The sequence below is a fragment of the Euleptes europaea genome, chromosome 3 (assembly GCF_029931775.1).
Source record: "Euleptes europaea isolate rEulEur1 chromosome 3, rEulEur1.hap1, whole genome shotgun sequence".
In the NCBI taxonomy this organism is placed as follows: Eukaryota; Metazoa; Chordata; class Lepidosauria; order Squamata; family Sphaerodactylidae; genus Euleptes; species Euleptes europaea.
In genome coordinates, this window is record NC_079314.1 from 5,216,581 (window position 1) to 5,230,854 (window position 14,274).

General features: G+C 46.2%; 1 protein-coding gene across 1 annotated transcript in view; it reads left to right on the forward strand.

The window, feature by feature from the left end:
* Positions 1-7,118: 7,118 nt before the first annotated feature.
* Positions 7,119-14,274, forward strand: part of SLC8A2 (solute carrier family 8 member A2) — a 107,419-nt gene continuing 100,263 nt past the window's right edge. Inside the window, exon 1 of the mRNA XM_056846203.1 lies at positions 7,119-8,917. Coding sequence (XP_056702181.1) covers positions 7,119-8,917 — 1,799 coding nt within the window. The remainder of the gene's footprint in view (positions 8,918-14,274) is intronic.

Here is a 14,274-nt window from a genome sequence, read left to right on the forward strand (position 1 = left end):
GAGAGAGAGAGAGAGAGAGAGAGAGAGAGAGAGAAAGAAAGAAAGAAAGAAAGAAAGAAAGAAAGAAAGAAAGAAAGAAAGAAAGAAAGAAAGAAACTGGCCTAAGGCTACCCAGATGGCTTTCACAGAGGATTGAACCTGGGTCTCCCAGATCCTAGGCTGACAATCTAATCACTACACCAGACTAGCTGTTTTGCAGCTCATGAAGGAATGGGAACTCCCAGGAAAAAAGGCTAATAGGATCAAACTAAGGCCTTTTATGCAAGGCTGTTTCCCTCATGGTCACCCCCCTGTTGGCTTTGGGGTGCATGCCTTTTCTGACTGTCAGAGGTTGCCTCACTCTCTCCATGAGCTTCTGCACATTTTGCACAGGGAAGCAACCTCTGATGGTCGGAAAAGGCATGCATAATCAAAGCAAAGCCCCTACACAGTGTGTGTGTGTGTGGGGGGGTGACTGCAGGGAAACCGTTTTGCATAAAAGGCCTAGGCTTGCTGTCAGAGAGGCATTTAAGCTAAAGGGCTCCAGGCAACAAGGATTCCCTGTGGCTACTGAGTTGGGAACTCAGAGGTATTGATGGTGACCCAGCTCAACAGCGAAAGGTGGATCACAAACTACCATTGGACTGCCCCCTGTCAAGCATTGCTTGGCAAATAATAGTTATTAATTAGGGCAATAGAAAAGTAGGAATCACACCTCCCAGATTGTGCTGATATAGGGTGAAGAGGCCCCTCAGGCTAGCTTGATCTTGTCAGATCTTGAAAGCTAAGTCGGATAGGACTTGGTTAGTATTTGGATGAGTGGCCATTAGGGATGCCAGGCCTCTGGAATAATAGCTCATCACCAGACTACATAGATTAGTTCCCCTGGAGAAAATGGATGCTTTGGAGGGTGGACTGAAAAACAGGTCATGCCAAACTAATCTCATATCTTTTTTTGATAGAGTGACAAGTATGTTAGATGAAGGGAATGCTGTAGATGTAGTGTAACTTGATTTCAGTAAAGCCTTTGATAAAGTCCCCCATGATCTTCTTGAAGCAAAGCTAGTAAAATGTGGGCTGGACACTGATACTGTTAGGTGAATTGGTAATTGGTTGACTAACCGAACCCAAAGGGTGCTCATTAATGGCACAACTTCATCCTGGAGAGGAGTGACCAGTGGGGTGCAACAGGGGTCTGCCCTGGGACTGGTGCTATTTAACATTTTTATAAATGACTTGGAGGATGGAATAGAGGACATGATAATTAAATTTTCAGATGACACCAAGTTGGGAGGGATAGTTAATACCCCAGAGGACAGGGTCAGAGTTCAGAATGACCTTGATAGAGCTGGGCCATAAGCAATAAAATTGATTTCAATAGGGAGAAGTGTAAGGTACTTCACCTAGGCAGAAACAACATAAGGCACAGGTACAGGATGGGAGATAGTTGGCTTGACAACAGTACATGTGAAAGAGATCTGGGAGTCTTAGTGGACCACAAACTGAATATGAGTCATAGTGCCCTTTCAATCAACAAAAATTGGATGTACAATATTGTATATACAACAGGGCAAAATTCATGAAATTAAATAAAATTCAACAGAAATTAGCAATTGACTTGTAGTGTCTTTCTTTCATGAATTATGTATATATTGTCCATAATTGTCCTTGAGTCCAGTTGGGTAGAACAGGATTCCGATACCTTTGCCTGTTTCAGTATTTCTTCAGCTACCCTGAAGGACATATATTCATGACGTCTGGATCCTTTCTCAGAACATCCCTTGTATCCTCAGCATTTGTCTGTAATTTCAGAATGCTGGTAATCATGAATAAATTTTCATACACAGTAACTTGTGTGGTGTCAACCCGACAAGAATCCTTTCTTGTTTCCAGCTTCCAGGTGGGGCCTGGAGATTTCCTAGAATTACAACTGATCTCTACAGAGATCTACAGAGATCATTTCCCCCTGGAGGGTAGATGACATCAGATCCTTTTTCATCTTCCTCCCCTTCGCAATGTCTAACCTCCCCTGACTTCGCCCCCAAATCTCCAAGAATTTCCCAATGTGGAGTTGGCAACCCTAAATGTGCTGTATGAAGTTATTTCAGCAAGGACATGGCTTGTTTTTTCTATTTTATATCTAAATAACTAGAGTGAGAGAGACTAGGCTTGGCCTTCCCAAAAAAGATTTCAAACTTTGGCTGTGTTGAAATTTGACCTCGGCTCCCTGTGCCCCAAACTCGTGTTCTCTCCACTGAGCCATAGTCGTTTCTCTCCCTCCCTCTTTACTACATGCATGCAGGCATTTTGCAGTCTTGTTTTGTTCGAGAATAAAAATACATCTCTCTCTCTCTCTTTTTTGCCCAAGAGGCTGTTGCATGGATCCTGGCCTGCATGTGGGTTGGGACTAGTGGATCCATCTGTTGTCACGCCAGGCCCAGCGAGGGGAAGAATCAGTGGGGGAAAAAGATGTTTGTGAGAAAGCATAGGGGAAACTCTTATGGGCCCTGACACAGTGGCTTTCAGACTCTCTCTGTTCTCATGGGGTTGCCTTGAAGGTGGGTTGCCGACCGACTGGGGAGGAGAAGGAGAAAAACAGCTAAGCATGCTCTTGTGCATTTCACAGTGCTGCAGAAATACCTTAAAGGTGAGCCTCCCCATATGAACATATCTACCAGTTGAGCTCTGCCTTGGTGGTGGTGAAATAAAGTTGCCATCCTCCATTGAAGTCCCTCCCCTCCCCAAATCCCGCCCTCCTCAGGCTCCACCCACCAAATTTCCAGGTATTTCTCAACCTGGAGCTGGCAATCCTATGGTGAAAAGTGTCATCAAGTCACAGCCAACTTACAGCGACCCCGTAAGGTTTTAAGGCAAGAGTTGGACTGAGGTGGTTTGCCATTGCCTGCCTCTGTGTAGCAACCCTGAACTTCACACATGATGAACATACATGAAGCTGCCTTCTACTGAATCAGACCCTTGATCCATTAAAGTCACTATTGTCTGCTCAGACTGGCAACGGCTCTCCAGGGTCTCAGGTAGGGGTCTTTCACATCACCTGCCTGCCTAGTCCATTTAGCTGGAGATGCCGGGGACTGAACCTGGGACCTTTTGCATGCCAAGCAGATGCTCTACCACTGAGCCACCGCCCCTCCCCAAACTTCTTTATCGGTCTCCCATCCAAGCACTAACCAGGGTCAACCTCGCTTAGCTTCTGAGATCTGACGCGATCAGGCTAGCCTGGGCAATCCAGGGCAGGGCCTGCCTTGTTAGTACATTTTTGTTCTGCCTTTCCACCGAGGACCTAGCAATGTGCCTGTTGCTGGCTGTACCATTTCAAACTGCAGATGGGAAGTTCGATGGTTGAATTCCCCCTTCCTGTGAGGGGTGGGGGGAACAAGCTCTTTGTCCTTATTTATTTATTTATTTATTTATTTATAGTTCGCCTCTCTCACTCAAGGTGGATGACCCAGAGTGAGTTGCTACAATCAATAAGATGGGACATTCAATAAACAAATAGGAATTTGGGTTGTAGATCCAACCAGAAGTCTAAAAAATAGAACTGAAGCATAGCAAAAGTGTCAATATGACACACTGAAATGGTGCAAAATTACACAAGAGGAGCCATCCCCATAGCAAACTGCACAGTAGCACTGACCACAGTCCCCAATAATTTATCCAGGTAATTTTGTGAAGCCTTTTGTAACAGAGCTACCCTGTTGCCTGCATAGAAAAGCCCTCTTGAATAATTCAGTTTTGTACAGTTCATGGAAAGCCAGGAGAGCAGGAACCTTCTTTTTAAAAAAAAAACAGAACATATACAGACTGTAATAAAAGTGGAGATTACTACAATTGATATAGAAGGAAACAAGCCATATTCTCCTTTACAAATAAAACAGTAAACATATTTATGCCCATGAAAAAGAAAAAGATCTCAATAGGAAGCGTAGATATAATATGTAATAGTATCGCGCACTAATTAATGATTATAGTATTTTTATCTAAGTTCTTAAGAACATAAGAAAAGCCATGCTGGATCAGACCAAGGCCCTTCAAGTCCAGCAGCCTGTTCACACAGTGGCCAACCAGGTGCCTCTAGGAAGCCCACAAGCAAGACTGCAGCAGCATTGTCCTGCCTGTGTTCAACAGCACCTAATGTAATAGGCCTGCTCCTCTGATCCTGGAGAGAACAGTTATGCAGTTTTGTGCCTTACTGATCTGGTATTACCTAGTGGGGAAAATGGGATAGAATTTTTGCTTGTTAGTTTTGTGTTATGGGGGGGTATTTTTTTTTTAATGTGCATGTTCAAGAATTCTATTCCCCTGCTCACAGTGTGTAGTGGTATGGTCCAGAAACACATATAAATTTTAATAAGGTGCACATGTAGATTAAAAGCATAAAACTAATAAAGGCAAAAACTTACACATTCAGTATATACAAACATAAACAACTGTGATGTACAATCTTTTAGACCAATATGAGATCCAAAAAGGACCAGACGCGTTTCGGCTTGGAAAGGCCTTCCTCAGTGGTCAGTATAAAATTATAACTTATCACACATCCTAATATTATACCGGTAATCATAACATAATGGGCAGTAAGAAATATCTAAAAGCCCTTCTAGTACAGCGAAGCTCCCTGTGAATTTCTTTATTTCTTATACACTAAAACCAGGCTTCACTGTCTCACCTTCTGTTGTATGCTGGGCTCTTAAGGATGTGGATACATCAAGCAGTGTATTAGATCCTAATACACTGCTCCATGTCTGTTTCAGCATTTTTTTTAAAAAGTGTTAAATGTTGCACCTGAAATTTCAGATCTGGATTTGAGAACCTGTCTAGATTTTAGAGATTGTGCTGCTTTAGTTCGTTGTAGCAGAAACAAGCTTATGCCATTCTATGGAGGAATGGGCATTAAAATGGCAAAAGAGATTCAGTGTGAGCAAGTGTAAAGTGATGCACATTGGGACAAAAAATCCCAACTTCACATATACACTGATGGGATCTGTGCTGGCAGCGACAAACCAAGAAAGGGATCTTGGGGTGGTAGTGGATCTCTTGATGAAGATGTCAACCCAGTCTGCGGCTGTTGTGAAAAAGGCAAATTGCATGCTGGCCATAATTAGAGAAGGAATAGAGAATAAAACTGCTGCTATCATTTTGCCCTTGTACAAATCTACGGGGAGACCACACTTGGAATACTGTGTACAATTCTGGTCACCATTCCTATAAAATGATGTTGCACAGCTTGAGAAGGTGCAGAAAAGAGCATCCAAAATGATCAGGAGGCTAGAGCAACAGCCCTATGAGGAGTGGATAAAATGCTTAGGGCTGTTTAGCTTGGAAAGGAGGCGGTTAAGGGGAGACATGATAGAGGTCTATAAAATTATGCATGGTATGGAGAGAGTGGACAGGGAGAAGCTTTTCTCCCTCATAATATGAGAACGTAGGGTCATCTGCTGAAGCTGGAGGATGAGAGATTCAAAACTGATAAAAGGAAGTATTTCTTCACACGATGCTTAGTTAAATTGTGGAACTCCCTGACCCAGGATGTGGTGATGGCTGCCAACCTGGAAGGCTTTAAGAGGGCAGTGGACATGTTCATGGAGGAGAGGGCTATTCATGGATATTAGTCAAAAATGGATACTATTCTCTCCAGGATCAGATGGGCATGCCTATTATATTAGGTGCTGTGGAACACAGGCAGGAGGATGCTGCTGCAGTCGTCTTGTTTAAGGGCTTCCTAGAGGCACCTGGTTGGCCACTGTGTGAACAGACTGCTGGACTTCATGGGCCTTGGTCTGATCCAGCATGGCTTATGTTCTTACATTCTTAAGTTTCTTTGACTGGCCAAAATGACTTATTTTAATCATCAGCATGTTTGGTCCTTATCTCTTATAATTAGCATCACTATTATGAAACAATAGAATTTACTGTAAGGAAAGTTGTGTTGAACTGTTATGAGCCTAGAATAATGCTCACTATGTAGGGTTGCCAGCTCTGGGTTGGAAAATTCCTGGAAATTTGGGGGTGGAGCCTGGAAGGGTAGGGTGTAGAGAGGGGAGGAATCTCAGTGGGGTATAATGCCATAGAGTTCACCCTCCAATCAGCCATTTTCTCCAGGGGAACTGATCTGGAGATCAGTTATAATTTCAGGGAGATCTCCAGGCCCTACCAGAGGTTGACAACCCTACGTGCTAAAGGCTTCTATAAATGTGAACAATTTGCCGCTTGGTTCTTCAGCAAACACCGAGGTCAGCCTACCATTACGACAATTTAAAATAAATAAATAAAGGAAGTAAAGTGGAAAGAAAGCAAAGTAACAGCAACCACACCACACACAGAAAGCCAGTTTTTAAAGACAGCGGGTTGCTAACAAAGTGAAATAAAAAAGGAAAACTGCCACCTACACAGTGATGTTTTTGGTTTCATGGCATGTTTGATCAGCTTTCACATAGAATGAATTTGTTTGTCTTTAAGGTGCTGCCAGACTTTGTAGCTTCTGCTATTTTTAAATTTTTTTTTTGCAGATCTGTGGGTTTGATCCTACCGATCCATAACCCTAGAGGAGGCGCTTTTCTCTAGCAGATGGAGCCTTCCCTGACACAAGATACTTGCGTCCTACACTGGGAGCCAGTGTGCTGTAGTGGTTAGAATGTTGGACTAGTATCTGGGAGACCCGCGTTTGAATCCCCACTCATGCCATGGAAGTTCACCTGGTGACCTTGGGCCGGTCACACTCTCTCAGCCTAATCTACCTTACAGGGTTGTTGTGAGGATAAAATGGAGGAGAGGAGAACGATGTAAGTCGCTTTGGGTTCGCATTGGGGAAAAAGGAGGGGTGTAAAGGAATTCAATAAATAAATAGAATTAAATATATAAATACATCAGGGGGATGTATTGCCTCTCCTAGCAGAACAGATCCCACAAGCTCCAACTCTGTGTCTCTGATCTAGAAGGCACCAGCAGATGAAGGGACCAACTGAAAGATGGCCTGCTGTTCTCCAGAATCGTGGTGTCAGGTTGTGATTCTGTTGCCACTTGCATTGTATGCCTGCCCTGCAGTATTGCTACTGATCGTTCTAATTCTTCTCCCCGCTTCTTCCTCCCCAGATCCTGTTGGCGCGAACTGCCAGAGGAGGATGGTGCCATTACGGTGGGGATGGTGGCTGTCCTCTTGTTCCCTTGCCAAAGTTTTGGTAGCCTCGGCTGTCTTTGCTGAGAATGCCTCCCAGGTGGGAGGCTACGAAAATGACACCGTCGACACCTGCGAGGGATCCAGCGGGTGTCAACCAGGGGTTCTCCTCCCTGTTTGGCAGCCGGACAACCCGTCCTTGGGTGACAAGGCTGCCCGGGCGATAGTCTACTTTGTAGCTATGATGTACATGTTTCTAGGAGTCTCCATCATCGCCGACCGCTTCATGGCCTCCATTGAGGTGATCACATCCAAGGAGAAGGAGATCACCATCACCAAGTCCAATGGCGAGACCAGCATCGGCACTGTGAGGATTTGGAATGAGACGGTCTCCAACCTTACCCTCATGGCATTAGGATCCTCTGCGCCCGAAATACTCCTCTCGGTCATTGAGGTCTGTGGCCACAACTTTGAAGCAGGTGAACTGGGCCCGGGTACCATTGTGGGCAGCGCAGCCTTCAATATGTTTGTGGTCCTCGCTATATGCATCTACGTCATCCCGGCGGGGGAGAGCCGCAAGATCAAACACCTGAGAGTCTTCTTTGTCACAGCATCCTGGAGCATCTTTGCTTACATTTGGTTGTACCTCATTCTTGCCGTCTTTTCGCCGGGGGTGGTAAAGGTCTGGGAGGCCTTGCTGACCCTCGTCTTTTTCCCTGTCTGCGTGGTTTTTGCCTGGATGGCGGACAAACGCCTGCTCTTCTACAAATATGTCTACAAGAGGTACCGGGCAGACCCACGCAGTGGGATCATTATCGGAACTGAGGGCGAGTTCCCAAAGGGGATAGAGATGGACGGCAGCTTTGTGGCCAATGACCACCGGGAGAATGTCTTTGTGGACGGAAGCACAGCCTCTGTAGCACCCCTACCCATCACTACGCAGGAGGAGAAAGAGTTGGACGAGAGCCGCAAAGAGGTCATCCAGATCCTGAAAGACCTGAAGCAGAAGCACCCAGACAAAGAATTGGAGCAGCTCGTTGAGATGGCCAACTACTATGCCCTCCTGCACCAGCAAAAGAGCCGAGCCTTCTATCGTATCCAGGCTACCCGCCTGATGACCGGGGCGGGGAACATCCTCAAGAAGCACATCTCAGAGTACTCCAAGAAGTCTGCTAACCTGCTGGAGGTGCCCTCAGAGGCAGAGGTGGAGGAGAACTACAGCAAGATCTTCTTCGAGCCATTTATGTACCACTGCTTAGAGAATTGCGGTTCAGTCACTTTGACTGTGGCCTGCCAACAGGGCGGTGACACGTACAACACCTTCTACGTTGATTACAAGACGGAGGACGGCTCGGCCAAGGCAGGTTCGGACTACGAGTACAGCGAGGGGACATTGATCTTCAAGCCAGGGGAGACCCAGAAGGAACTGAAGATCGGCATAATCGATGATGACATTTTTGAGGAAGATGAGCACTTTTTCGTGCGGCTGCTCAACCTGCGGGTGGGGGATGCGGAGGGCATGTTTGAGTCAGACTCAGCTGACCACCCCAAGGGGCGGCTTGTGGCACCCTTGGTGGCCACAGTGACCATTTTGGATGATGACCATGCTGGCATCTTCACCTTCCAGGACAAATTGCTGAGAGTCAGCGAGTGCCAAGGGACCCTGGAGGTCAAGGTAATCCGGAGCTCAGGAGCCCGTGGGACAGTCATGGTCCCCTACCAGACTGTGGAAGGGACAGCAAGAGGAGGGGGCGTGGATTACGAAGACTCCAGTGGGGAGCTGGAGTTCAAAGATGATGAAACAGTGTAAGTAAACAATGCATCTTGCCATGTTGGCTGTGGAGTCAAACTGATTGGAAACTCCCAACTGAGGAAATTTGGGGTGGGTGTGGGGAAGTGTGATTACAAACAGCATTTATTTTAGGTGGAAGGTTCTCAGTATTCATTTGCAAATCCCCACTCTTGTGATGAGTGAGAGATTTTGTGGCCGGTGCTTTCATTTTACAAGGATACCTGAGAGACGAGGGGTGCGACATATCCGGGCTCCCTTGGGATATATAATGCAACCCCCCTCCCCAAGGGATCATTGTCACTGAGGCCCAGGCATGAGGCTCCCAGAAAGGGGGGCATTCAGAGAAACATTCAGGGTGGGGGGGCATAACCACTTCCTCCCCCCCGCCTAGTGCTGTCTTTAAAGCACAGATTCCTTTCATAATATGTCAAATAAAAAACCCACAGGGGGCACGCCATAGCCAATGATAACAGCAATCAAGAGCTTTGGTTTTAGTTTTTTTTTTTTTTTAAGATCCTTCCCCAGATCCACCAAAACTTTCTCCCCTGGCGTTATGTCATTAAAAAAACAATAAAGGTGCCATTAGAGTGCGGGAGAGGGAGAAGAGGGTGGCAATTTTATTCATTATACTTTAAAAAATAATTTCATTTCAAAAGGGTATGCTCCAGACTGACACTCCGTAAATTAAAGCAATAATTTTCGTACTGTTTCCCTCCCCCCCTCCCCTGTCTCCATACCTCCCTTCCAAAATTGGTGCATGTGTGTGTGTAATACTGGGATGGGAGCCAAGCTAACAGTGTCGGAAAACTGAGAGCTCCCCTTGGAGGGCAGGGTAGAGTTGAGGGGGGCGCTACGGCAGAAGTGGAAAAGGTAACCAGACAGCTGTGATAATAACATGAACCGATTTTATAATCATGCACACATTTTCTGTTATCTCTGTTACTTGAGGGTGAGAATACTGTCCTGGTAAATGGGGGAGGGGGAGCTTCCTTGATACTCTAGGAGCTGAATGCCCTCGTCACCCGAGCTGGGTCACCCAAAGGAGTCTCTGAGGTGCTGATGGCCAGCCTCCAGCTGGGGCCTGGAGTTCTGGAGGAGAGGTCTATCCATGGCTACTTGTCAAAATGAATACTGGTCATGATGCATACCTATTCTCTCCAGTATCAGAGGAGCAGGCCTGTTACGTATATTGGGCAGGAGGATGCTGCTGCAGTCGTCTTGTTTGTGGGCTTCCTAGAGGCACCTGGTTGGCCACTGTGGGAACAGACTGCTGGACTGGGTGGGCCTCGGTCGGATCCAGCAGTAATTCTTATGAATTACTATTGATCTCCAGACTACTGACAACAGTTCCCCTAGAGAAAATGGCTGCTTTGGAGGGTGGAGGGTGGACTCTGTGACATTATACTAGGGTTGCCAGCTCCAGGTTGGGAAATTCCTGAAGATTTTGGGGGTGGAGTCTGAAGAGGGCAGGGTTTAGGGAGGGGAGGGTCTTCAATGCCATAGAATCCAATTGCCAAAGCGGCCATTTTCTCCAGGTGAACTGATCTCTATCTGCTGGAGATCAGTCGTAAAAGCGGGAGATCTCCAGCTACTACCTGGAGGTTGGCAACCCTACATTATACACTGTCCTCCCCGTTGCTCCACCCCCTCTAAGAATTTCCCAACCTGGATTTGGCCAGCGTCAGACTCTCCTTTCTCTGAGTGTGTGACGGCCTCTTCCTCAGCCATGACGAACTAGACATTAGGAAGAATTTTTCGTCTAGACATTAGGAAGAATTTTCTAACAGAGCGGTTCCTCAGTGGAACAGGCTTCCTTAGGAGGTGGTGAGCTCGCCTTCCCTGGAGGTTTTTAAGCAGAGGCTAGATGGCCATCTGTCAGCAATGCTGATTCTATGACCTTAGGCAGATCATGAGAGGGAGGGCATCTTGGCCATCTTCTGGGCATGGAGTAGAGGTCACTGGGGGTGTGGAGGGGGAAGGTAGTTGTGAATTTCCTGCATTGTGCAGGGGGTTGAACTAGATGACCCTGGTGATCCCTTCCAACTCTATGATTCTATGAACCTCTTCTTCTCTTTGCAAGTGAAGAGCTTTTTGAAAGCATCGTGTGAAATAACTCTTACGGCAGCCCTATGAGTTGGGCCCTTTTTGGGATCCCCTACATTGCAGACTGGGATGAGGGAGCTGAGAAGACTATAAACTGACCAGGAGAGGACTGGGAATTGACCCCAAGTCCCCACCACGACATTGCCTTGGCTGTCAAAAGAATGTGGCGCATGTTGCCCTGATCGTAGCTTAACCTAGTCCAGTGCTAACCACTACTCTGAACAGAAGTCTTCTTTCTCTCGTGGGCTGAGAGTTCAAAATGGGACATCTGTGCAAATGACTGAATTTCAGTCCACACAGTTGGAATAAAATGGGAAGCCATAACGGCAAGCGGAGTTTTGGGTAATGGCTCCAACCTCACATTAAAATCTATACATTTTCCTTCAGACGAGAACTTTCTTTCCCCACAAATGCCTTTGTTTTTCAAAAGGAAAACATTTCAGGGTCACATGTGTATTTTCTCTCTCTCTCCCCTTGAGGACTAGAAACTTTACTGCGGCCTCCGTGGTTTGGAGCTGTGGTTGATCTAGCAGGGTGAATAATCAGGGATACCCGTTCTCTCCCTGCCTCAGCTCCCATCTTCAATATGGGGATGATATTACTGCCATACATTACAGGGCGGTTGTAAAGACTGTTGTGAGCATCAAAAGTGGCATAAAAATACAAAATGTTATGATTGTTGGTTCTCTTTGGCCTTCCCAAACCGAAGGCCACCACCTTCTGGCCACCATCGGCTCCATCTCACTCTGTCTCACTTTCAAACTACTCCTCTAATCCATTTGAGCAGCTGGTTGCTAACAGATTTTTTGGTGTCATTTCAGACATAACTGTTCTGGCTCCCAGCTGCTAACAGATTTATTTTAACCCTTTTCAGACAAAGCCACTTGTATCCCATTGGTATCCTAGGGCTCAGCCATTTTTTAAAATGAAAACTGCTTTCTCCCATTTTTAGTTCTTCCTTGAGCATCTGGAGTGCTTCAGAAAGGACCTCTTTCCCCCCACCTTTTTTAGCGGAGCATTCTTTTTCGGCTTTTAAAAAAATGTTCTAAGGTTAGTGCTATAGCGCTACAGGACCATAGCAATCCAATGCACCAGCATTCAGATGCATTGGATTGCCATGGTGCTATAGTATTATAGCACTAAACTTAGAACATTAAAAAAAAATGTGTCACTAAAAAGGTGGGAGAAAAAGCATGGCATTGTTTGAAGTGGCCAGAGTATTTCAGAATACTTTAGAGAAGGCTTGTAGAAGGATTGAAACGAGCTGTATGAAACTCCTGTCCCTGTATTGCTTTACTCAGAATCAGGCCAACAACAGAAAACATATGGTATAGAACAGTAATCTAAAAGGGGCCTGTCTCTCTTGCTATCTTTTTAAGGTAGCTTGATGAAAAGGGTGTTTAAAATAACATTAACAAATGCAGTTCTTTGGAAATAGATTATAATTATTATATGGATGCTGATGAAATCTTTCTCTTGAGAGGGAACAATTCTTCTCTTTGTTGCTCAAGGATGTCGGGTTTCCATTCCCTTTCCTGTCTCCTATCCCTTTTTAATGTATTTTTTAAATTTGCAACATCTATGGTTAGGCAGTCTCTTCTCCTTCCTGATGACTTTTTGGAAGCCGAAGGAAGATTTGTGACAAAGAATATCCTCTTTGTTTCAAAACACACACACACCTGCATACTGTGGAATCAAAATGTGAATAAGGTACTTGACATTTTATCCTGAAGGGGGAGAAAAAGAAGGCAGAGGGGTGGATCTCACCTGGAGAAAATGGCTGCTTTGGCAATTGGACTCTATGACATTGAAGTCCCTCCTCTCCCCAAACCCTGCCCTCCTCAGGCTTCACCCCCAAAACCTCCTGCTGGTGATGAAGAGGGACCTGGCAACCCTATGTGGACAGATGAATTTAGAAAAGTCAGTAAACGTAGGGTGATTTGGGAGCTGAATTTGAATTGTGTATTGGCTGAGTGAATCATCCACTGAGCAGTTTAGCTGGCTAGATTCATGGCTCCTTAATGGCAGTGGGCCACAATAACTAAATGGTACCTCCATATTCAGAAGCAGTATCCGTGTGAATATTAGTCCTTGAGGGGCAACCACAGGCTTTGGCTTTGGTGTCCTAGACTTCCCAAGGACATCTGTTTGGCGTGAAACAGGATGCTGGACTAGAGGGATGTTTGGTAGCATTGCCAGTTCCAGGTTGGGAAATTCCTGAATATGGGTGGGTGGAGCACTGGGAGGTAGGGTTGTGTCAGGCTCAGGCGTCTGTCCCTAGCATCCCATAAAGCACACACGCCCAGGCAGGCAAGCCTAAGCAATGCTACTTTATTAGGAGCCAAAAGACAGATTAAAAGAAGCTGACTGCCTTACACGCAGGAAAGGCTGCTAATGATTTTCGGTCTGCGAGGTACAGGTTAAAAGCATTCAGGGCAGGGAAAACAAAACAGTGAAGTTACTTCGAGATAGTGATTCCCAGGGAGAGAGAAGCCATAACATCAAACGTCTGAGATAATCAGAGGAACCGAAACTGTACACAGGATTTATGACCATGAGAATCAGACCTTGGGGAGCAGCCCGGCTCTGGCCTTGAACGGAAGCCAGGCCACCGCCTGTAGATGTCTTGTGAGCCTGTATTCCGGTAGGTAGCACGGCCTTACAGGTTGCCAGGTCCCTCTTTGCCGCTGGCGGGAGGTTTTGGGGGCGGAGCCTGAGGAGGGCGGGGTTTGGGGAAGGGAGGGACTTCAGTGCCATAGAGTCCAACTGCCAAAGCGGCCATTTTCTCCAGGGGAGCTGATCTCTGTCGGCTGGAGATCAGTTGTAATAGCAGGAGATCTCCAGCTAGTACCTGGAGGTTGGCAACCCTACTGGGAGGGCAGAGTTTGGGAAGCAGAGGGACCTCAGCAGGGTATAATGCCATACAGTCCTCCCTCCAAAGCAGCCATTTTCTCCAGGGGTACTGAATTATGTCATCTGGAGAACACGTGTAATTCTGGAGACCGCCACGTCCCATCTGAAACCTTAATTTCTTCTGGTCTGCTCTTACTCTTTTATGCCACAATTTGACCCCACCACTGCATGGCTCGTCCTAGTTGATTGCTGTTTCTTCCAGAATGCAAAGAGCTCAGGAGTAGACTCTTGAATCCTCCTGGGCACAGACAGTTGGCTAGAGTGTCCTCATCCTTTGTACTCAAAGCAAGGCAGTGTGGGGTGGGGGTGGGGAGGAAGCATCCATCCTTTTCTTAGAATTGTGGCCAAAGCCAGA